This window comes from Tiliqua scincoides, chromosome 1, assembly GCF_035046505.1.
Source record: "Tiliqua scincoides isolate rTilSci1 chromosome 1, rTilSci1.hap2, whole genome shotgun sequence".
Lineage (NCBI taxonomy): Eukaryota > Metazoa > Chordata > Lepidosauria > Squamata > Scincidae > Tiliqua > Tiliqua scincoides.
The window spans coordinates 223,191,913-223,216,694 of NC_089821.1; the positions used below are offsets into that span (position 1 = coordinate 223,191,913).

The 24,782-nt window shown below is 43.4% G+C and overlaps 1 protein-coding gene across 1 annotated transcript; it reads right to left on the reverse strand.

Annotated features, from left to right (window-relative positions):
• Positions 1–1,821: 1,821 nt before the first annotated feature.
• Positions 1,822–23,775, reverse strand: C1H6orf118 (chromosome 1 C6orf118 homolog). Its single transcript, XM_066622869.1, has 9 exons — positions 23,071–23,775; positions 19,431–19,553; positions 16,359–16,418; positions 14,876–15,000; positions 12,835–12,893; positions 12,357–12,535; positions 11,013–11,066; positions 6,610–6,671; positions 1,822–1,912 (listed from the first exon to the last, which is right to left on the reverse strand). Exons 1-9 carry the CDS (start codon positions 23,773–23,775, stop codon positions 1,822–1,824), a joined length of 1,458 nt encoding a protein of 485 aa, XP_066478966.1.
• Between the last annotated feature and the right edge of the window lie 1,007 nt (positions 23,776–24,782).

Consider the following 24,782-nt stretch of genomic DNA (forward strand, 5'->3'; position numbering starts at 1 on the left):
CTTTTATTAAAAGAATTCATTGGAGGAATTTTGCCTCTTCTTTGAATCTCTCAAATCCCAAAGAGAAGTACCACCACACCACGCCACCAGCAAACATGTATCCTATTGCTAAACAAACAAAGTTCAGCATTTTTTGAAATCATTGAAAGCCATCCTACATGCTCGGTCCATTTCAGCATAGACACGGAAGGGGATATTCACCAAGCTTTGGAGGACAGTGGTGGAAGAAGGACTTTGGGAGAATGGACTTTCCTATGAATGCAGGACATTGCTTTTCAAGGCAATCCACAATCTGCTGGAAAGATGCCTAACGGACAAGAACTTCATAAGAATTGGGAAATGTTTCATCCAGTCATATGAGAAAAAAGAAAAGCCCATTAACATAAGTGAACACCTGTCCTTCACATTCTTCCTTCATGGAAAAAGTAACGTATGTACAAGTGTCGAGATTGCCCAGCACCAGCCCATCTATCACATCAGCGAGGAGCATCTCCATAAGCTCGGTCATCCCCTGCTCCAGTGGTTCTCACACTTTTAGCACTGGGACCCACTTTTTAGAATGAGAATCTGTCAGGACCCACTGGAAGTGATGTCATGACCGGAAATGACACCATCAAGCAGGAAAATTTTTTAACAATCCTAGGCTGCAATCCTACCCACACTTACCCAGGAGTAAGCCACATTGACTATCATTGTTAAAAGCATAGACAGAGTAGCCTCTTAAAAGTACAGGTCTGTAACTTTTCCCCAAATGCAGTCACATACCATGATAGCATCAAATCCTTTAAAAATAAAATATTGAAATGAATGGGGACCCACCTGAAATTGATTCATGGCCCACCTAGTGGGTCCCAACCCATAGTTTGAGAAACACTGCCCTATTCCATTCCGTTTATAAGCCTTTATGGTTTAAGTGGCACTCTGACTGGCCAAGCATACAAGCTAAACAAACAAGATCAGTTCACTGGTCAAAATGTCCCAAATTACCTCTCACATGGAATTAACATTACCAAAATGACTGATGGTTCCACCCAGATGCTTAATATCTCAGAGCTTCATACCATATATACATAGGAGATACAAAATATTTTGAACTCAATGTGACACAGAAAATTCATCTTTATAGTTTCATTGTCAATATACAAGCTGTACTGCAAAAGCATCATTAGATGCCAAATGGGAGCATGTTGTAATTTTCAAAAAGAAATCAAAAGGTTTTGGTCATGTTGGCTCTAATGAAGATCTACACATTCTTATTCTATGGGAAATTGGGAATAAATATAGGAAAGTATGCTGGTATGAAACCTTCGTTACAAAGTCAATAGCATGTCAGTAAATTGTATTTGTGATATTTAATGACACCTTAAGAACTTAATCCAAGTCCTCTTTGAATAAAATGAAAATGACAGTAAATTCAAAAGCATCTTTCTCTTAGCACTGGAGGTTTGGAAGATTCCTATGGACTTTGAAAATAGTTCATACTGGCAATATTTTCAATCTGTGAATATTTTTTCTCATCAAGTAAAGATAGGTAATTAAATGTTTCAATTGTTTATGGCACCATAAAAATCAGATTTGCCAAAACAACCTGCAAAAATGGCAGAAGATTCCCTACCAAAATTATAACTAGCAATTATCATTACTTCTAAAGCAAATAGGATGATTATTCTACAGAGCCATGATATGCAGTCAAATAGAAATGGAGACATCTTTCAGTTTTGCAAGTAGCATAGAACCCACAAGTTCTAAGATCCTGCATCATTTACTGTTTCACAATGGGGTTCCCATCATAGAAATGCAAATATGAGAGGCTTGATAAAGTCATAATCGAAAAAATGATCCTCCTAGATCTTCCAGAAGATCTTCATCCCCTTCAGGTACCAAGAAATCCTTCACCAATGTCCAGAAAAACCTAAAGATAAATGGCAAAACCACTATCATGAGTGAAATGCAGATTTAAGGCCAAAGCCTATTGCTGTAAGAATTTTGCATAGAAATCATTCAAAACTTTTTGATATTTTCTTGTAAGAGTAACCTCAAATTAGAATAGCAATATTCCTATTCTTCCACCACTTTCCTCTTCCACATATAGAGTTAACACTATATAATTTCGAAGTAAAGAACAAAGAATCATTAATATACTTCTCAGAGTAGCAGAGACAGCTTAATCGCATTATGATCTAGGGCACCCTCATTTTGATGCAATTGTACACAAGTTCTATATGCTAAAGGTATGTTGTAGAGTAGTGGTTATCAAATTGTCACGTGGAGCTTGAGAATCACTAAGTCCTTGTGGGGGCGGGGGGAAGCAGCAGCATGATCCTCAGGATCATGCAACTGCAAGGGACTGAGGGGCTTCTTTTAAACAACCCCTTGTACTGGCCTCTTGGGGGTGCAGGGAGCCCCTTTGAGCTCCTCCACAGGCTCCTCAGAATGTTCAAAAAATGCCATCGTGATCCACTTCCTGGTTGCAATCGCAAACCTAGAAGGGATTGCAATCGCATTTTTTTTAATGTTCTTGGGGCAGTGGTTCTGGGGTTGGTGGGTCGTGACCCACTAGTTTGAGAACCACTATGTAGAAATTTGTTTCTCTCAGAGACCAATCCTATTCTCCCCCCCCCCCCAACCAATGCAGCTGCATTCTATATTGGGGGTGGGGCTGCAGATCAGGAAGCTTTGGAGGAGAAGGGAAATTATTTCCCCTTACCCGTCTATAAACCTCCTGCTCGCCACTGGGTCTCAACAGACCTCTGCCAGCAATTTAGCTGGTGCAAATCCAAGATAAAAAATGGGAAGGAAGGTTTTAAAAAGAGGGGATAGAATCTGACAGATGCTACTGGAGCCAGATTCCTTGCCTCCTCATCCCCAGTACCTTCCCCTTGCCCCCACCACTGCCTTACCTGGTACAGCAGGAACCAGAGAGGGTGTTGAGGCACTGCTGGATCAGCATGTGCCAAATGGCCACTGATGGAGTGCTGTGCCATCGACATTCATTTCGTAGCCACTGTTACAACACACTCCACCCAGTAGCACAGTCCTTGGTAGAACTCAGCTGTCAGTATCTACTTCACACATGAGGAACTAAGTGGAGATTTGCCAAAGCTAATGTGAAGCAACCTTTCTGTGATCCACCACCTATTTTCCACCATTTTCCAATTTCAGCCTAATTTCAGTGCTTGGGTGAAAGGCTGTATAAAATTTATCCAGAGCTTCTCACAGGAAGATCCTTTACATTTTAATTTAGTAAAACATAAAGGATACAATTAGAATTAATGTTATTTCTGTGTGTTGCTATGAGGGCATGGGGAACTAATGAATGAACTATCATGAATGACACATTCCAACTTTTTACCCCTTAGGGGTCACATTGCTAAAACTCCCTTATTAGTGGGTTCTTATGGAAGGAATATATTCCCCAAATTTCATGTTTCTAGGTCCAGGGGTTTGGGCTGGGCGTTAATGAGTCAGTCGGGGCATTTGTCTTTATATATACAGATTAATTCTGCCAAAATGTGCATGGGAATGTGCACTCAAAGTATCCCATTGAATGCCATATGACTAGATGGCATCCATATTTGTATGCATTTTCTGATTTCTCCTTGTGGTTCCTGACCCAGCAAATAATATGCTCCCAGGAGCCTGCTTCTGTGCACAGATCCCTTAGATCAGAGTGTTCCAACACATGGCCTGTGGGCTGCATGTGACTCACGAGGCCCTTTTTAGTGGCCCTCAAAAGCCCTGCCATAGTTACCACCCAACAGTTACCACCCAACACCTCCTTCTGTTCAATCTCTCTGATACACCATTTCAGGTTCTTTGAAGAGTAGAAGCCAAAACAGTGTGGCAAGGAGAATGAAAAGCACCACTTCACCCACCACCACATCTGCCTCTTGCTGACTGAGCCTGCTGGGTGACCTCAGCAGCTCAGAACCTGGAAGTAATTGGCAGTGACATCATCACCTAGTACTTCTGTGACTGCATACTTGAGGGATTACACCACAGTCGGACATCCCCCCTAGCTGATAGAAGTTGAACCACCCTGCTTTAGATGGATCAGGTTTTATGACCCCAATTTAAAGGGAGTTGGCAAGAGACACTAATCCAACTGCGTATATCATGTGCTGTTAAATATTGACTCAGTTGAACACATTAACCACAAGTTCCGCCTTCAGTTCAGTAGATAATGTCAAAACACCTGGGACATCGCCACTTTGGGACAGAATAGTTGCATTATCAATCTCTCCCTTGCTGATAATTAATGTCATTTAAATCAGCGTTTGTGTACCAAGGGCAAAAAAGATGACACAGTTCTGATTTCATGCAATTAGATGCCTTCCTTCAATTATGCCTCTAAGACAGACTTTGATTCTCAAGTTCCTCACAGTGTATCTGTGTAACTTCCTAATCATTAATGAAAAAGAGTTACACCAGCGCTCAAAATGAGAATCATAATAAAAGAGCAAAATTTGGGAGCTCCCTCATTTATAAACTGTCTAATTATGCACATATCCCAAAGCACTGTACAAAGAATTTTAATGTGTACTTTATTGGGAGCAAAATTTAAAATAGTCTTCAAGTTAACACATGGGAAAATATTTAGTGAGAGCATTCCTTAACTGTCTCAGGGCTAATCACTTTTAATAATTAGTCTAAAAGTGAGACTAATTAACCTTGTATTGCAGTATTATCTGCTATTAATTGCCTTAATATTTTATTTCTAATAACCTCTAGGATGGCCATATTTTAATGATTTTAAAATAACACTGCTGATTTTATACTTCTGACATAATTATTTCCATTATTCTTTCAGGAACATGAGCTAGCCATATCTTTCAGGCAGCCCAGCGCTAACTACATTCCCCCATGGCAATGCAGCGGCACCAGCTTGAGCTATACTGTATCCTGAGGGGAAATTTTGGCTGCTGGAGGTCTTCTAGGGCTAAGGCAGGGGTGCTCAAACTTTCAACTTTAGGGATGCTGGACCACCCCACAGATGGACCATCCCACAAGCTGCACCTGCTGAAATTCTCTCTTCTATACACTTGTTAAAGGTCCAGCATCCCTAAAGTTGAAAGTTTGAGCACCCCTGGGCTAAGGGGAGATTTGTATTATTAAATACCTGTATTATTTGCCTTTTTGCTCCTGGATAAGTCCCTGAAGCAATGGTCAATTTGGACCTGTGCCAATGATATTGCTGGTGCAAGTCCAAGTTGATCCATTTTGGGGGATAGGGCTAGGAAAAGGGATAAGATGCACCACATGTGGTGCTACCAATCCTGCCTGCCTTCTGGGCCGAATCCACCCACCCATGACCCCGTTGCTGTCCTTGCCTCACCACATTCCACCCCTCCCTGCCCTCCCCACAACCTCCCCTCACCACTGTGCCAGACTTCCTAGGTTGACAGGTGTCCTTCACTCCACTGGCGTTCATGGGAATGCTCTGGCTTTTCACTGGCATACCAACCAGCAACTCGGTTGCAAAGTATTTTACGGCGCTTTTGCGACAGCACACACTGATAGAACATGCGTTCTGCTGGTGCAGCAGGTGGGTTGAATTTTGTTCTCTCTTTTGTTCCCCCTACTCCCTTTTGTTCAGTGACTGAGTATTGCTCAGCAATTCACTGAGTGACAATAAACCCCAACAAACTGATTAATGGGTAAGAGCAAAGTTCCTTTGGAGATGTGCACTAATTATTCAGAGCTGTTTGCACTTTACTAAAAGCCCACTCAGACCACTTGTTCCAGAGACAGAGCTCCGGCTTGGATCTCTCACAACTGTGAAGAAATCAACAGTACATAAGGCCTTTTGGAAACTATCATCATTGTAGAACACCACCATCAGTGAGTTTTCACTGTTGTTTGTTGTCTTTGTGGTTAGGATGAGGTCTCTTGTTATCTGGTGTGCTCCCTGGGGCATTTGGTGGGCCGCTGTGAGATACAGGAAGCTGGACTAGATGGGCCTATGGCCTGATCTAGTGGGGCTGTTCTTATGTTCTTATATTGCCATGTGTTCTTGTCTCATGCCCCTTGACCGCTTGTTTTCACTCCTGAACAACTTGTCATTTTAATATACATTCATGTAAACTTCAGGTGTTGAATATATGAAGCTGCCTTTTGCTGAGTCAGATCGAGGGTCTGCCTAGTTCACTTGTACTGTCTGTAGTGACTGGCAGTGGCTCCTCAGGATATCAGACAAGAGTCTTTCCTAAACCCAGGGTCTTCTGCATACTTTTACCACTGAGTTACAGTCTGTTATGATGCTATTAACATCAAATTATCACAGAAGGAGTGCTTTCATACCCAGTTTGGGATGATGTGTAGCAGATGAAACAGGACTGCACCTGGTTTCAGTTCGGTGTGGTTTGCGAAAAAGAGCATTCCTAGGGCTCATATCTGTATCATAATAGTGAATAATGACATCTTCTGATCCCTAAAGCTTTCTCCCAATCCCACATGCATGAAGACTGTATTTACTCAGTGATGACAGAAGTGAGCTCTCTGACTGAGTTCAGGGGAGCTTGCTCTATATATTTGAAATCAGAACCAAATCCTAGGGACTCCTGACCAAATTAAGCCCTGCCTAGCTTGCATCAGAACATTCAAACTCACCGCTGGTTGTCCATGGTAAGCTTCTGACTGTTTAATGTAGTTGTGATAGTATGTTCAACATCCTACAAAACAGAACATTAAAATAAAATTGAGTCCCTTTGTTGAAAACAAAACAAAACAAAAATAGTATTTATATAGTATACTCCAAGTGCACAAAGCGTTTCACACTCACTATGTCCATAATCCCACACAGTCCTATAAATTAGGCCAGCGCAGTTTATCCCAGTATTGCAACTGGGAGGGTGGACCAAGAAAGGCTGTCTTGTGGGATTGTGACAGAGATGAAACTTAGAACTTAAGACCTCTATTTTGGTCTCATCATGCAAAAATTCCATATGGAGATAACAGTCATAGTTACCTGACAGGCTTCTCAGTTGGACCCTAACATCTGGTGATGACGTGATGGCTAGTCCTGCCCCCTCAGCCTCCCAGGGTTCCAATCATGGGGAAATTCCATATTTCATGTTCACTTTTGCAGACAAATGCTAAATGTGCGGAGGGTGTAGCCACCGCATCATTGGCAGAAGCCAGTCGGAGGAATCCACCACACATTCCCACAGACAGGGAATGCCTGCAGAGGGATAGTGACAGACACTAACACTAGAGCCGATATTAATTCTTAGAACTCTGTTAATGAAGGGTGAATTCATCTACCATTTCTCTCATCACATGGTACTTTTCTCTGCCACTTCTCAGCAAAATTCACAATGTGGCAAAGTTCCTGTTAGACATTTTCAGGGGTCCTCCCCCATCCAAGTCAATTTTGAATTAAGCAAGATCTCTTTGATGTTCAGGTCCAGGTCAAAATTGACCTTTTCTGAGGTTCCCTTAAAAGCTTTCCCTGGTACCACCTTTCCCAAAAGTAAGTACAAAGATGAGAAAGCAGCAGGAGTGGACAGTGGCATCACTAGGGTTTGTGACACCCTGTGCGAGATGCCAGCGCGTCACCCCCCCATGCAGTGGGCGGGGCAACACCCCAGGTGATGGGGGTGGTGATGTACCATCACTCCACCCCCACTAGTTTTTTGGCTGTACCTTTTGATAGAACAAAGATAGAACACATTCTGCATGAAATTACATATTGATTGATATAACGTGATGATATTATTCCTCCAAACTGTGATTTTGGTCACTAGTAGTGTCACACACACCGCCAGGGTGTCAACTTACTAACAACTTAGTGCAGCAGTTCTCAAACTTTTAGCATTGGGACCCACTTTTTAGAATGGCAATCTGTCCAACACCCACCAGAAGTGATGTCATGGTGGAAGTGACATCATCAGGCAAATTAAAATAAATAAGTATTAATAATTAAAGTAAAACAAATAATTAAGTAAGCAGAAGCCAGCCCTGTTCCACCAAATGAATTTCCTCTGTAGCCTGCCTGCAATAATACCCCTCCTGCAAAATTAGTAAGGTTTTCAGCACTACCCAGTGCTCAGTTCAATTTAAGAACTTCTTTTTAAACCAGATCAGTATCAGGATCCACCTGGCTTTGCAAGTCTCAAAAAAGTTCACCTTAACAGCTGAAGCCTTTGTTTTGATCCTTTTTAGAGGGGGGGGAGGCTGCCTTCTAGAGCATTTGTTGAGCTCCAGTTCCATCCGATCAGGACCATTCTGGGGCCATCCGATTCCCCTTTGCTTGGCCTGACCACCAGCCAAGGTATGTTTGCTTACTCATGAGTAAACGCGACCGTGAGGCTTAGTTTTGCTTTCCATAGAGCTCAATATATTTGTCTGCTTGGAGGGAGGGACTTCCTTCTCAGGTGTTTTTGGGGGTTGCATGCATTGGATCAGGACCATTCTGGAGTCATTGGATTCCTCTCATCCTGCCCTTTCCAAAGGACTAAGGCAGTGTTATTCAAACTGTGAGGCACAGCTCTTCAGGGCAGCGCCAGGAACTCAAAGAGGAGGCGCGGGGTGTCCCCTCACAGCGATACAGTCACACCCCTGGGCAGAATACCGTCATCTGCGCTTTTTTGTAAAGCAGAAGAAACAGGAGTTGCTCAGCTGTGAGAGTGGCTGCCGCCCCGCCCTCTTCTGAGCATGCTCAGCTTGCAGTCCTTAACCCTTGCTGATCCTTGTCTGGTTGGTCCTAGTACCCAGCCTGGGATCACTTCTCACTAAAGTGAAATCTCTCTTTTCAACCCCCTCCCTCTTCCACTCCCCCCTTTCGATCTCCAAACCTTCCCACTTTCCTCCCCTTCCCCAAATAAAATGCTTCCTATTTTACCAGTCACCAGGGGTCTTAAAGTTGCTTCCATGCAGCTGGCAAAGGGGGAGGGGAGAGACAAGCACACACTTTACTTGGCCAGGAGCAGAAAAAGGGGACTGTTTTTAAAATGATTTATTAATCTTGTTGTTTGACTGAAGAGGAAAGGCTGTATTTTTAAAGTGATGAATCTTGCTATTTGAAGGGAATACTTATCAGCCATTGATGAAGTGATTGCCAGCCCAATCCTATCCACACTTTCTTGGGAGTAAGCCCCATTGACTCTAATGGGACTTACTTCTGAGTAGACATGCCTAGGCTTGAACTGTGCATCTCCTAGTATAGGAGACAAATCAACTTCCTAACTGAACCCTTATCAGCTCTAATATATTTTCATGGTCTATTTTTGTTTTCCCCACCAGCTGCTGGAAAAATTTAATTTCATTAATTTAATAAAGGGTTCAATCCAATCCAAGGAGAATGGGAGAAATGACTAGTTGGATTGGGGCACACAGGGGTGTGTGTGTGTGAGTGTCATGTTGGTCAGACTGGTTGTTCACAAAGTTCATTTGATAAAACAATTCTATTGGTATGCTTACAAAGTTAAAAAAAAAATGAGTCCTCCTGGACCAGGCAAAATCTGCCTACTCCAGCATCCTGTCTCCAACAGTGATCAGCAGCTGATCATTTATAAAGCATGTATATTGCTGTGTATTAATAATATATTTTTAAGATCTGCATTTAATTAATGATATGATTAATATAATTAATATTAATATAGCTAATATATATTTAATATTTAATATTATATTATAATAAATATAATATTATAATATTATATTTAATATAGTTAATATTTCTGGCCACTTCCTGTTTAATGATGTCACTTTCAGTCCTCAGGAACATGATGGGGAGTCATGGCCAACAGCCACGGGGGTCAAGGGAGCCACTGGCCAGAAAAGTTTTAGTACCACTGGACTAAGGCAAGGTTGCCTACTCGCGAGTAAAATCACAATACAGCTCAGTTTCACTTTCCATAGGGCTCCATGCGTTTTTTGTTCTCCGGTGTTTTGGCCATAACTTTTGATAGAAAGGAGATATTTCACTCTGGTTTTTTGCATTGCATTCAGCTGGAAATTCTGCATCCAACTGTATATAACATGATGGTGTTTCTCCTAATCACTGAAATTTAGCATGTCACCCCCAGTGCGCGTCACCCAGTGTGACTCGCACCCCCTGCACCCCCCTAGCAACACCACTGGGGGTGGATTATGACCAGGTCTGAATTCTTTGGTCTTGTGTGACACCTGTAGCAACATTCATGATGCATCATGAAGCATGGGAAGTGTCTTACAGAGAAATAGCCATATTAGTTCATTGCAGCCAAAACAGCAAAGACTTGTGACACCAAAGATGAACAACTTTGTTGTAATATAAGAATTCAAGATCCCATGCTTCCCACAATCAAGGATACAAGAGTGAATGCTTTAAGTCAAAGCAAATTCAGTGGAGCCTAACCACACTTCATAAATCGTACTAACAAGCTGTTTCAGATATCCAGACTCCAGTTCACCTTTGGCTAACCTGTGCCAAAGATCTATTATGATGAAATGACTTCATACCAGTGCTCTAATTATAGCGGGACCAGAAGATGCCTCCTCCCCTTACAGGTAGTAAGCCCATCTTAGATACTGATTTTAGAAGTCTACAGGAGACCAAGATTTAGCTAAAATGAAGAGAAATCCAGATATATATGAAGCTGCGATATATTAAATCATATAATTGATCCATTTGATCCAGGATTATTGATGCTAACTGGCAATGACTCTCCAAGATTTCCAACAGTAATTCTTCCCTTCCTTCCCTTTAGATGTCAGGGATTGAAGCTGGGACCTTTTGCATGCAAAGCCAATGCTTTTCCACTGAGCTCCACTGCATCATTATGGCATGGGACATGTAGATTTGAGGAAGGGCCTCCCCTATCTTTCCCCCATAGTTTGAACCCTGCTTCACACTGTGCTCTACCATATTGATTTCAGATGCTGTTCCAAGATTGCAAATTGTTCCCTCCAAATCAGAACAGGCTGTGATGTGACTCTCCCTGGAGATCAGCTGTCTCTGAATCACTTATTATAAACCATGCACATGATTTAAAGGTGGCTTTGGATCTGTCTCCATTCAGTGAACTTACCGCTATTTGTTTTTTTAGAAACTTGTTAGAGGCCTTCAGCTTCGCTGCTTCTGCCTGCAGAAACCATGAACAAGAAATTTCTAAAGTTTCTCACCATATATTTTAAACAGCAAACAATTCAGCATCTTGGTCAAAAACAGAAGGCCAAAGAATAAAAGAGCAGTACGACTATAATACATGCAATATTGGTACTCTGTTTTTGAGACTTTGAAATCATCTTAGAAGATCTTCCCCCCCCCCCCCAAAAGCTCTGGAGCTTCCCTGGGTTTGCCCATAATTCCACAGAGCCTTAAAAATCCCTTTGTGGGGGTATCTGCTAAGCTCTGTCTGAATTCAGGGAGAAAAAAGAAAGAAAATGTTGAGAAGCAATGGAGAAAGTTAAAGCAATATGATGAAATGCAGACAGTGTTATGAGTCAGTTTAGAACTCTTAAAAAAAAAAATCTTTAAGTGTTCTCAACTGAAAATTGGAAATATTATTGTAGAATAATGCCTGGAGGTCCATCCAAGTATTACCTGCAGGATCTGGTGGCTGCTGGATGCCATTTTCTGATGGCTGAAGTGAGATAGCAGCCACATGACCCGAGCTGCCTTTTCAGCTGGCTTGTTCCCCACCCAGAACAAGAGGAAAGGATCTGCTGAGGATACCACTGTATTAGCTCAGAGCACAGGGATATGATGGCTGCCCCCAATGCTACACAGCAGCAAAGGCATACTTGCCACATGACAGGAAGCTCATGTTTCCATCTGCTCATGTAACTGCATTATGAATGCGCATGAAATGTATTGTATGCATGAAATAATGCGTGTAATGCGTGAAGTAGCACTGGATCAACCACAAGAGATAAAATTGTGTGTTAGTAGCGACAGTGGCTCCACATGGACGAGGAAAGTGACATTCTTCTCCTTTCATGGATCTTTCTTTGGTTTCTTGGCAATGTTCCACAATATCCTGAATTAATTGCAATCTCAGGCTTTTCACGGAACCAGCAAGGCAGAAGATTCTGGGAAAAAGATTTAGCGAGTGTTTTTGCTGTATGAGTCTATGGAATCTGAAACATTACATTTTCAAAACTGGTGCCATAAATAATGTTTTTTATTTCTAAAACCACCAGATGATGAGGATGATGAATGAATCAGTTTATATTCTCCCCTTGCCTGTTTGCCACCCCACCCTCTCTGGCCTGTGGCTCAAAGCAGCTACTTCACCCGGCCTCATAGCAGCCTGGCTCTGATTAATACTATTTAAAACGATTAGAAAATACTATCAGAGTATAACATGTGCAACTTAATGAAGGGAGATGGTGCCCCCTATTGGACCTGTCACAGCACCCCCGGTCTCTACCTCTAATTCTTTTATTGTCTTCTCTTTGATGTTTGTGATGCCAGCAAAAACCATGGTATCTTTAATTTCTTTCTCCATGGCTTTAATCTCCTCCCACTTGGTGAGAATTTTACACCTCAGAGATGCAAGCTGCTCAATATTGGAAAGAGGTGCCTCTTCTTTGATAGCCTCCTGTGATTCTTCGTCTGCAAGGGCAAAAGACGTGGTTACCTGGACAGAAGCATTGTGGCTGGTTGCAGCTCTAAAGTGCAGTGGCAAAACCAAAATAGGAAGGACAAAGTAAGACCAACAAACTGGCAAATGCTGAGAAGAGAAAAGGGATGAGCTAGCTTGCCTTCAAATGCAGTCCGTGGGCTCTCTCAGCAGCCTCAACGACTCTGCAACAGGACTCTGACATTAAAGTTCTTTTGTGCACGTGTGCACGTTTTAATAAATGTAGCATGCCATGACAGTTACTCCCAGCAATGTTGTTACTCACCGAACGTTTCTGAGACAGACTGGCTCAGGTACAGTTCAATTTCCAACTCATTTCTGAGTCTAATATTTAAGAAGGGGAAAAAAAGATGTTAATTCCAGTCCAGCACTGCTTTTAGGCTTTGCACAAAATCTACTTCAAATTCACCCAAGTGAACCCGGAGGAATCCATCTTCCGAATGCATTTTCAGGAGGATTCCTACACCTGCAAAAAGGTCCTAAAACAGCACTCTCCAAATTTGCTCTTCTACATTGCTACCCTCTTTATTATTTGTCTCATCTTCCTAGGACAGAAAGATATTGAACATTAATGGGGAAAGGAAAGACACGTAAAAAGCAAAACTGGAAGTATGGTAGCTACTTGGGTTTTGCATTGCCTAGATAACATATGGACATGTTCCTCTGTTTTCCTCTCCTCACCATCACACACACAAATGGAACAGAGCAGATGGAAGTATCTCAAAGCCTTTTTTCCTCCTCCCTGAAAAGGGGTTAATTTCTGAAAAGTTTTTCTTATGTTTGAAAATGGATTTTTTTTCCTCTCAGAACTTTTTCTCTCCCTCCCAGCAAAAAGAAAAAGACAAAAAGGGTGAAATAATAAGGGTGACAGAAATTCAAGAAAGGGCATTTTGGATCAAAGCTAATCTGAAGTTGCATTCCAGAGCTGATACTTATAAGGTAAGTTTCAACAAATTCATTATAAAACTATAATTTACTAAAAAAAAAAAAATTTAACAGTCAAAATCTCAGAAACCTGGCAAGCTCCTTCCTTCTTTCCTACTTTTTTCAGATTATATTTCCTGGGCAGAAATACTTCAAATTCAGTGGATTACTAATCAGGCCTCCATGTGCAATTTACATAGGAATTGAAAGTACAGGTTGAGTCTCATTATTCCCAAGGGTTCCCTTCCAGGAACTCACATGGATGGCAAAAAACGTACTATAGCAAATCAATTTAAAAAACAAAGTCTCTGCTCTGGTGGTTTAAAAACAGCCTTGCTGACCTTTGTAATGCACACAGAGACAATCAGTCTCTCTCCAGGAGCTTAGGCTTTACTAGGAGGCAGCAATCCCTCCCTTCACCAGGAGCCCCAGCCAGGGGGAAAGAATGGAGGAGGTGATAATCGCTGCCATTTAGCATTCTTTCATGTGCTCGGGGGGGGGGGGGGAGGCCTGCAGAGAGAATGACTGATGGACTGGCAGCAGGCTGCCCTCTCTGGCATTATTAAAGGACTGTTTTCCTTTAATTTAAAGGGCCCTTATCATCAGCTTTGAGATGGAAAAATCTGTGGATAATAAGGTTATACCTGTAATTACTTGCATGACTGTCTCTCTGCAACAGGAAAAAGCAGTTGTTCAAACTGATTTTAAAGAGGGATAGTTTGGATTACCCCACTAATGCAATTAGGGTTCCTAAAACACCAGCTGAAGATGGGACATGCACACTCACGTATGTTCCTGTTCTAATCCCTTGGAGAATAGCCAGGTTGGACAAGTATCTTTCAAACCAGCTCCAGACCTTTTAAATAACTTGAATTTGGTTTCAGCTGCTGCGGATATTTGTTCTGTTACATTGCTCTACTAATTTAATCTGTTTTATCTTTGATCTCTGATTTGTTATTTGTACATGTTATCAGTTTCTCTAAAAATGGTGGCTTATTAAATGGGCAACCATGATACAGGAGGTGGAGGTCTCTAGCAACATTCAGTTTCTGGACCAAATTCTACTATTAGACTAGGGCTGCCAACCCACCAGGATTGACCTGAAGTCTCCAAGAAGCAACACCAGTGTTCAGGAGATAACTAAAAACAATCTTGGATATTTTTTTACAGGAATTCCCTGACTAAATGATATTCCATCATCATATGGGGAGGGGGAAATCCAGGTTCAGCCAAAATAGTGGTTAGCAACCCTATTTTGGACACTTGCCTGTGCCTGGTGCATCAAGTGAACGCCTCTCCAAGAACACAGAAGTTGATTTAAAGAAAGAAGTTCTCCACAGAAATGGTATATGTTGTATAAACATCTCACTTACACAACTTACTCTTCATTTCTTTCCAAGGCACACTTGGATTTCTGCACAAGAATCTGAATTTCATGCCTGGCCTCTTCGATTTCATGAGTTTTTACTGTTCGTTTCTCCATACCTTTTACTTCCTTCTGCAACATCTATGTCATTGTAGAAAATCACGTATTAGGGAATGCCAAAAGAGAAAAGGAGAGTATCTCTGCTTGAAACCAGATTCTGGTTTTGTTTTTAATTTTCCACTGGAGCTCTCCCGAATTTCTACTTTAATGACATTCAGTTCAATGGAAGTTTGTGAATGAATGAAGCCAATGTATTTCCAATATAAAACTATCATGAAAATTGACACAAAATAACAATTCCTCTGGATGCCTGCTTAGACAGGAATTGTGACAAGAGCAATTAATAAAGTCAGCGTTCACACCTTCCACTTCTGAACACGGACAGGAATGAGGACTCGTTCATTCATGTGTGTCTGTCACTTGATGACTTACAGCTGAATATTGGAACTTGCTCTGTTCAGCATTGGCTTGGAGCCAAAGAACAGTGTGCAAAATGGGAAATGCATTAATGTTGTTCTATGAACTCTGGAACAAATGCCAGTGAAAGGGGTTTTTGCCACTTTTCAGGGGCTATTTCCCAGTTTTGCAGTATTTGCATTCAACTTTAGAGACAATACTGTGCTAGATGGACCTGTGTGAGTCAGTGTCAAGCAGCTTCCTATGTTCAAATATTAGAAATAAGGACACTTAGGGCTTGATCTTATCTGGCCCAGTGCTGATGTTCCACTGGCACTGCTGGCCTGACTGTCATGAAAAGTGCCTGTGAATAGTGAAAAGGCACTTTCATGCCAGAAGTACTGTCGCACGCCGGGCCCAGCAGCAGTCAGCATGAGGCTGCAGCAACGAAGGACAAGCAGCAAGGGTTCCTGGTGGTTTTACTGCTGGCCAGCAGCAGGGCATTCTGGGGTGAAGGGGAGGGCAGGAAGGGCACAGAACTGAGCGGGAGAGGGCAGGGAGGGGAGGAACAGACCCAGGAAGGGGTGGAGAAGGCAGCAGACTCTGCCACCATATCCCTAACCCTCCTCCCAGGCTGGGAAACCCAACATGGGTCTCTTTGATTCTGCGCCTGCTCAATAACAGGCACAGATCCAAGGAGACCCATTGGGGCTGCCCGGCTGCTACAGGCATAAGCTTTGGGATAAGCTCCCTTATCCTGAGGAGACCTGGCGCTGCTTCCCTGCCCTGTAGGATGCAGCAGTCACCATTTCGGTGCCACTGCAGCCCTGGGTTCTAGGGAAGCTTGGGATTGGGCTGCCCAGTGTTGTGTTGTCTAAAAGAGGGGACACACCTGAAATGTTATGCATGGCAAGGAGAGCCATGTGTTTTGTTCCGTAGGAACACAAAAATAACAGCCCTTTGTCATAAGTAACCTCTGACACAGTTCTAGACAAAATTATACTATACAGTATTGTTGTACACTGTGAACCAAAAATTATTACCCTGTACTGCATCGTAGGCAAAGCATCCATCAGGATCATCATGTAGAGTTCATATTCATTCTGTAAATTTTAGTCAAACGACAACGTTAGAACTAGCTAGCCATACAGGTCAGAAACGGTTCCTTGCTGTTTTTCCCAAAATAAGGATTTGGAAAAAGTGGTTGGGGAAGTCTCTTTCTTCTGAATGAACTTCAAAAAAATATTTCAGGTTTCCTATCAGCTTCACTTAAGTCATTAAGGGCCCAATCCTATTCAGCTTTCCAGGGCTAAGCAGCCATGCCAAGGGAGACTCTGCTGCATCCTGCCGTTGCGGGGGGGGGGGGGTCACAGATATTTGTTTCGTCCCTTACCTTGCAACTGCATTATGGCTGCATCAGCACTGAAAAGTTGAAGAGGATTGGGACCTGAGTGGATTCATTAAGAAGCATCTGGTGAACTGTGATTAAATTAATGAAATTCAAAAATAGTGTTACAGCTGTCACGTAATTGAAGATTGTGCATTTTATTAACCGTCTGGCTTGTACTGATTAATTGGTAAATTAACCAATTATATTTAAATATGTTTGCATACTGCCAAAACTTTAGCATAGGCTCTTATTTGAGAATACTGCAAGAAGAGCATCATATAAGTGTTAAATACTTACAGCCCAATCCTGAGCTGCCTGGAGCTACAGGACCCAACGGCTCCACAAAGGGCTCCTGCCGGATCCAGAGCCTCCCGTACTACCGCAGGAGGCTCCTTGGGAGTAAGGGAAGCAATCCCACAATGGGACTACTCACTTTAGCGGTGACTGTTTGGTCGCCGCTAAAGTGAAGGCGGTCGTGTAGGGCGTGCAGCCCTGCCCGAGCACCCTGGATGCTGTGGAGCTCAGCTCTGTGGATCCGCCTCTCCCCCATGCCCCCAGCCACGCTTCCCCCCTTCCCGGAACACCTCCCTCACGCCCCCATTTCCTGTTCCACAGCCCGGCGATCACAGACGTCGCTGAGCTGTGGAATGTGGGCGCCCGCACATTCCGGCCCTGCTGAGAAACCGGTCCCGCTGAGCCAGCTCTGGCGGTAAGCCTGGCGGTAAGCCCCGCAAACGTGCCTTATGGCACGTTTGCGACTGTGGTCTGCGCCACAGAGGCGCGGCACGGACCACAGGACTGGGCTCTTAGAATTTGAATGGATGCTGGAGGTAATCTAGTTTGCCCTCAGTGGACTCACCCTGAATCCCACTCAGTGAACATTAGAATTCAAATAAAATTTTTAGTGATTTTTGTTAAGAAGCAGTCACCTTTTCTTTTCTTTTTTTTTAATAAAGACATTTTTCACATTAATCTGGGCATCTGGAAAATACAGTATTGTATCCCCTATTGCAATAATGTACCATGAACCAAATGCCTCCCAAGTAGCCAGCTTAAATACCATCAGGATTGTTCCCCTTGCCTGGAAGGATCTAAAAGGGATGTAAATTACCTATTGTGTGGAGAAAATCTTCCTCACAAGGGACTCTGATTTTATTCCATCATCAACAGAATTCTTCCTTTGGTAAGAAAGAAATTCTATCAGTTGCATCATATCGCTGATGCAAAGATGAGTTTCATCAAGTTTTATTACAAAATTATAATTTACCAGAAAGATTCTGAAAACTTGCATTAACTCATCTTAGTTCCATATGGCCCAATCCTATCAGGGGTGACTGGCAGTGGAACATGCATTCTGTTGCCAGCTACTGCTGAAAAAGTGCTGTAAAACCCTTTCAGCAGTGCACTGAGTAGTGCGCTGCAGGGACACCCATGAGAAAGCCAGAGCCTTCCTGCACATCAGCAGGAAGACAGGAGGTGGCAGCGGGAAGTCAGCAGGCAAGACAGGAGGGGGGAGGGGGAATGTGGCAGGGAGGGAGCAAAACAGGGCAGGGAGGGGGCAGGGTAGCTGCGGGAGGGGATGGATCCAGGAGCAGCAGCGCATGCTGGATCCTGTCCCCTTTTTCTTCTTCGACTTGTGCTGGTGGAATTGCTAGCACAATTCTGAGGAGACTCATTAGAAGTGGGAGGCTTACAGATGTGTAAGGCTTTTTAAATCTCCTTTAGCCTCTGAAGCCTTGTGATACATGTCCCTCCCTGTTGGATTCAGTGCCTCTGTTTCTGGTGCAACTACAGCCGGGGGTGGGGGACAACGGTTGGATTGAGCTGTTATCCTCCTGTTCTGCTACAGTAATTCACCTTGCTCAGTGTACAGAACACTCCACACCCCTCCTTAAATATTTAACTCCACACCAGTTATGGAGATGTTATGAAACCAGACAAAAATTTCTATGGTTTTACAATGCTTTAGAGCAGGGGTGCTCACACTTTTTTGGCTCGAGAGTTACTTTGAAAACCAGCAAGGCCCGGAGATCTACCAGAGTTTTTTTTACAATGTTCGCGCCATCATAACATATAACATTTATGTGTACAATGTATGTTGGTGTACCTTGAGCCCCACTGAGTATAACAGGACTTACTCCTGAGTAGACATGCCTAGGATTAGGCTGTGAGGCTGCAATCCTAGCCACACTTACCTGGGAGTAAGCCCCATTGAGTACAATGGGCCTTACTCCCGGCGTTTCCTCCCAGAGGCACCTGAAGGGGGGGGTCGGCACTCCGCGATCTACTCATTTTGCCTCGCGATCTACCAGTAGATCGCGATCCACCTATTGAGCACCCCTGCTTTAGAGCATACTGGTGAACCTGGCCCCTGCCACTCTCTGTAGCCCTATGTTAGTCTCTAGGGACAAGTGCTGCCCATGGGGAGAGAACCTTTCATTATTAGAGATATTGGAATCACAGGGAGGATCTCTCCTTGTGGGCAGTATTTCTTGCAGCAAACAAATGCTGTTCTTGGGAAGGACCAAGGCAGGTCTCCAGAGTGGTCAGGGCAGAGCTCACTGGCCCACCAACAGCCTTAACTGGGACAGCAAAATTTCTGCATAGTGTTTTAGTTGAAGAAGAACAAGGAGTTTAAATGGCAGCTCAGATGGCAAAGCAAGTCGTTTGAGTCCCTCAAAACACACGGCACAAAATATTAGGCATCACCGCACAGCACACCTACTTTGACTTCCTTCAGTATGTCACCAAATATCAAAGAGCTGTTGCAGATATCTTCAAACACATCACCAACAGCTTGCATCCGGTTAAAATGTGGACGGTGGCAGTCACAAATATTCCGCAGTGCCTGAAAGGATACGCAATTCATTCACAAGATTTATTGAGCACTACAATGTGGAATAAGAACTTCAGAGAGCCCCATTTCAAACACTTGCTGACCCCGACTAACAGGTGGCAATAGTTATAAAGTGCAATTTCTGCTACAGAAACTAGTTTTGTTCACATGAAGGCTAGCAGCTTCCTGGAGACAAAATTCATTCAGAAATCAAATGACTGCTTATGTGGAAACCCTCTCCCTGGCCCGGTTGCTTTGTCAGAGCTGTATTTTGCTAGCAATGAAATAAGATAACATTCAACTTCTGGACAATCCAAACTTTGAGCCAAGAAACCTGAAATGTTCAGTTCGAGAGAATATAAATGCAACCAGGCAAATGATGCCACCTAGATCAGTGGTTCTCAAACTTTTAGCATCAAGACCTATTTTTTTTAGAATGAGAATCTGTCAGGACCCACCGGAAGTGATGTCATGACCAGAAGTGACATCATCAGGCAAGACCATTGTTCCCTTACCTTGGAGCTTCATTGTTCTTATGTCAGTGCTGGAAAGCACTGGAAACCACTGACATAAGGGGTTAGGATTGCGCCCTCAATCTCCAACCACTCAATATTTCAATTAGTCACCTTCTCTGGTGTCTGAGATTTGAGCACGTATTGCCCAAACATTTTCAAGCATGTTCATTGGGAGTATTTATATCCTGCATCAATTTGAAGGTTACTAAAGCAGGTTAATGTTAAAAACATAAGTAATATGATCAATAAATAATAAACAACATCAGCAGCACAGTAAAACAAAAACCAAGTCACACGGTTTTCTGTACTCTGGTAACCTCTTCCCAGATTGCTTGCTGTGATGTGCTGTATGTGGACCTAGCTTTGAAGACATCCTGAAAACTGTTGTGAGTTAAAAGATACAGCCACTGGTTTATTCCACTAGTGGCACCCAGCTGACACAAGATAGTTGCATAGTGGTTGGGAGCTCACAGCTTTTTCACCAGGCAAAATTAGCCCCAATCTGTTGTCAAAAAAAAAAAAAAAAAGAAACACCTGGTATACATATTTTGCCATCAGAATTTGGATTATATGTCCAAGTGGCCTGCTCACTGCAGAAGCAAAAGCAAGGGTGGGAAAATCTTCCACTGTTCTCTGGTGCACCGTTCTGCCCTACATACGCACATGGAAGGCAAAACATTTGCACACCCAATCACATGGTTATAATACTGGTTTCATGGTGCACAGAAGGAAGAAGGGGAACAGGACAAGCAGGCCTTTGCTGTAAGCTGTGTGGTGAGCACAGTAAGTGGGATGGTGGTATCCACTGACATAATGACTCATCATCACGGGAACTGAGCAAAAGGTTTGAATACGCAAAACCTTTATAAAACATAGGGCACAATCCTATCCTGCGTTGGAACAGGCAAGCCAGGAGGCTTGCGCTGTATCCAGCGCAGGATTGTGGCTAGAAGCGGCTTAGCCAGACGGTAAGGGCTGCTGGGCCCTATGGGTTTCCTGGGACTTGCGCCACCTCTGGAAGCCTCTCCGTTCTCTCCAGGAACGGGGATTGGGATCCAGCAGAACTGCCAGCTCCCAGCCCCACCTCCCTCTCCCTGCCCTCCCACCCCCAGGACCACCCACTGCCTGCCCTCTCCCCATACAGGAATGCCTCCCTCCTGCCTCCCCCACGCCTACCTTTTACTCTTATGTCGGTCCAGCCAGGCCAACACAGTATGATGAGGCAGGAAGCTATGAAGCTAACAGCCACCTGCCTGGGGCCCATCTCAGGGCTGTAACTCTCGGAGGGATGAAAGTGGGGTCATGTAACCCTCTTACCCCAGAGCCTAATCTGAGGTTCCCCTGGCAACCTCACCCCGCCAAGGTCCCCCTGGAGAGGACTCAGGAAATTCCTTCCTCTCAGCCGTTTGCAAGAGCAGGTGCCCATCGTCCCCTAGTCCATGGAAAAATTATCTTCCAAGAAACCGGTCCCTGGTGCCAAAAAGGTTGGGGACTGCTGGGCTAGTGCACCTTTGTGTGCTGGCACAGCTTACTCCCATGGAGGCACAAACATGCTTTATGGCATGTTTGCAACCCTCCTGGGCTGGCGTAAGGGACTTGCGCCAGCCCAAGGCACAGTTAGGATTGCGCCCTCATGCTCCTAGTGCATTCTCATGTTTACACTCGTCTTGGTGGCAGCAATGTATTCTTGTCCACAACTAGCCCTGGAGAAGGAGGAGTCTCCCCTTTACTTAAAGAAATTCTCTACATTTTAACCTTCAAGTATGCATTTTCCTTTTGCCTCAACTGTACATATATTTTGATGCTTACATGTCACGTAAATTTGTATTTAAGAATACAGTAGCATTAACTCTTCAACACTGTACGTTTCAGAATTTCAAAACCAAGTATATTCTAGTATTTGGCTGTCAGATTCAGACCACAAGTATCCTACCAGCCAAACATATACAGATAAAATATATACTCTAGTATTAGGCACAGATTTGGTATAAGCCGGAATGAGTACGTTTTATATTCACAACAGTATTAACTTGTTCAAATATTTTTGCGAATTTCACCAGGCATTCCAACATTTAATAATTGGATAATTTTGTTGATACAGCAATATTTGGCTGAAGATGTTAAATGTCAACACAAATGCCAAAACAACTGACTTGACAAGCTTCAGAACATGCTGCATGGAATATTAGGAAGAACGCATACTTTTACTTCCTTCAAAATGGTGGCAGAAGGGTGTGCACTTCAGCAACCAGTCTTCTTCCTGCACTCCATTTTTTTCCCCACTTAGTTGTGAGAATAAACAGGAGTCAGATTATGTGAAAGGACTTACTATGCATCATGGGCTTGGCTGCCATGCCTAATTCAGAAAACTAGAATTTTGCGGTTTGTCTAAAATGTGGTGGCCCTCAAGTCCACTGCACTTTGGACATCTCCAGATGACCTAGTTCTAGGGGATTCCTGCACACAGTGACAGGGTCAGCTGGCTGGTAGCCCTGGAAAAGCCCTGCATTGGACTCCCTGAAAGTGCATTGGTTGCTACCACTAAGAACATAAGAACAGCCCTGCTGGATCAGGCCATAGGCCCATCTAGTCCAGCTTCTTGTATCTCACAATGGCCCACCAAATGCCCCAGGGAGCACCCAAGACACTGGCACTAAGGGAGTTAGATTACGCGTCAGCCTGGTCATGCGAGTTCTCTGATGGGCACAAACCATCTGCCGGTGCCCAACCTGGCTGGCCTCTGATGAAATTTACTTAATTTAGCTTTAGGGAAATATGGTTGGGTGAATCTAGCCTCAAAATAAATTAGTACTTTGGGTAGTTGAAGTACCCATCTACTGATAGACTAGCAACTCTTCTCTTGAGCTGAAAACATAAAATGTGGTTTACCCACAGCGCTGATTTTCCCCACATAATTTTTAAGAGAATAGATGTGTTGAGTGTGTGGTTGCATGGATGCGTACCGGCGCTTGCATGTCTTATCTATAATTATTTCCGTCTACCTATCTACTAACCTGAGTCAACTTCTTTTCATGATGCTCTGCAGATTTGCTCCCAATATAATCATTATCTAACAAATCCTCCTGGGCAATAACATTCTTCTGAAATTTCATGAAGCTGTGGAACTGATCTGTTTTGGTCACACCAGCCAAGTAGGAAGGAAGGAATTGGTATTCATCTTTAGTGGGTTCCATGACACAAAGTCGACTGTTCAGAGTTGGTTTGTATTTCAACGTTTTCAATCCTGGAATGTCCAACTCTTCCCTTATAAGTGGCTTTTGAGATACATCAGCTTCCTCTTCTGTTTCCTTTGTTGCTGCCTTTCTCTGCAATTTGAAAGAAGTAACACCTAGCAAGGCACATTCTGAAGCTGCAGGGTCGGCCCTTGATTCCAAAGCTTGGTAACCTGAACCAGAACCAGGTTTGGCATCTGTAGACATTGGGGTGGAAGTTGGTGTGGTCGCATCACCAAAGTTCACCAAAGGAGTGGGTGGTTTTCTGGGCACTTTTTTGGGTGCTGTGGGTGGGGTTCGTTTTCTGAGGAATAATGCAGACTTTTTGGCGCTTTCCCAATAGTTGCGTTTTATTGATTCTTTGGGTCTGTAAAGCTTGTCATGGTTTAGATGGCCAGAGGTGTAAAGTTGAATTTCAGCTTTGTGGGCCTTTTCCATTCCATCTAAGAGGTTTGAAAGACTTGCCTTTTGCTTCCTGTTCGCCATGTAGAATGTTAGTTACTGTGGCAGACAAACCAAATGTCCCACTTAAGCTGTGGAAAGAAAAAGGAAAGCATTTGTCTCAAGATCCCATAGCTTCTGTTAGAACACACACACACACACACACACACACAGAGAGAGAGAGAGAGAGAGAGAGAGAGAGAGAGAGAGAGAGACTGACTTTGTGGGATGACTGAAGGCCATTTGGCGGAGTTCACTTCTATGCTTCTTCCTATATTCAGTCAGGCAGTCTACTCACTGAGATGTACCTTTTTATTTCATCAACCCTAGTTGTACTGTCACTGTTTCGTGTAATTCATTTGATGCCTTTTATTCCTGGAGCTGCTTTTGATGACTCTGTTATAGCGACTGCTGCTTTTCTCTAGAATTATTTTAACATTTGAGCCACTCTGAAAGTCTTTGGATGAACATGGATATAGACTCTTACAAGCAAGCAAATAGACAAAACAGAAGCAGCCCATTCCCCAAACAGGAAAAGGCTATATTTATTTTGCATTTCCCTCCAGTACAGTACATGTTGCAGGGGATTGTGTACAGTTCATTAGCCCTGTGCAGACAACAGAGATAGAATGAACACATAGAGATGGGACTCAAGATCATGGTCAAATGAAACTCAACAAAAATGAACCAGTGTGCAGCAACTGTGAAGAAGGTGAATTCCAAGCTAACTGTCCTTAGGAAAGGGATCAAGAATAAGACTGCTAATATGAGGGCTATTTGGAAAGTAGCCTCCATTTGGCTTTAAAAAAAAACAAACAAGAATGAAGGAAAACAATTTACCACTGCTCAAACCATGCCAGCACTACTTTCCATGTAATCTCCACCTGAATTGAGGCAATTGTTGTACCCTGGAACAAGCTTATGCCTCCCCTGGTCAAGAACTTTGCTGCCAGGGAGCTCAGCCAGCTTTCATTTGTGTAAACAAAAGGCATGATTCTTCCCCATGACAATGCACATGCATGCACAGGGGCAATGTTCTTTGAGGGGAGACT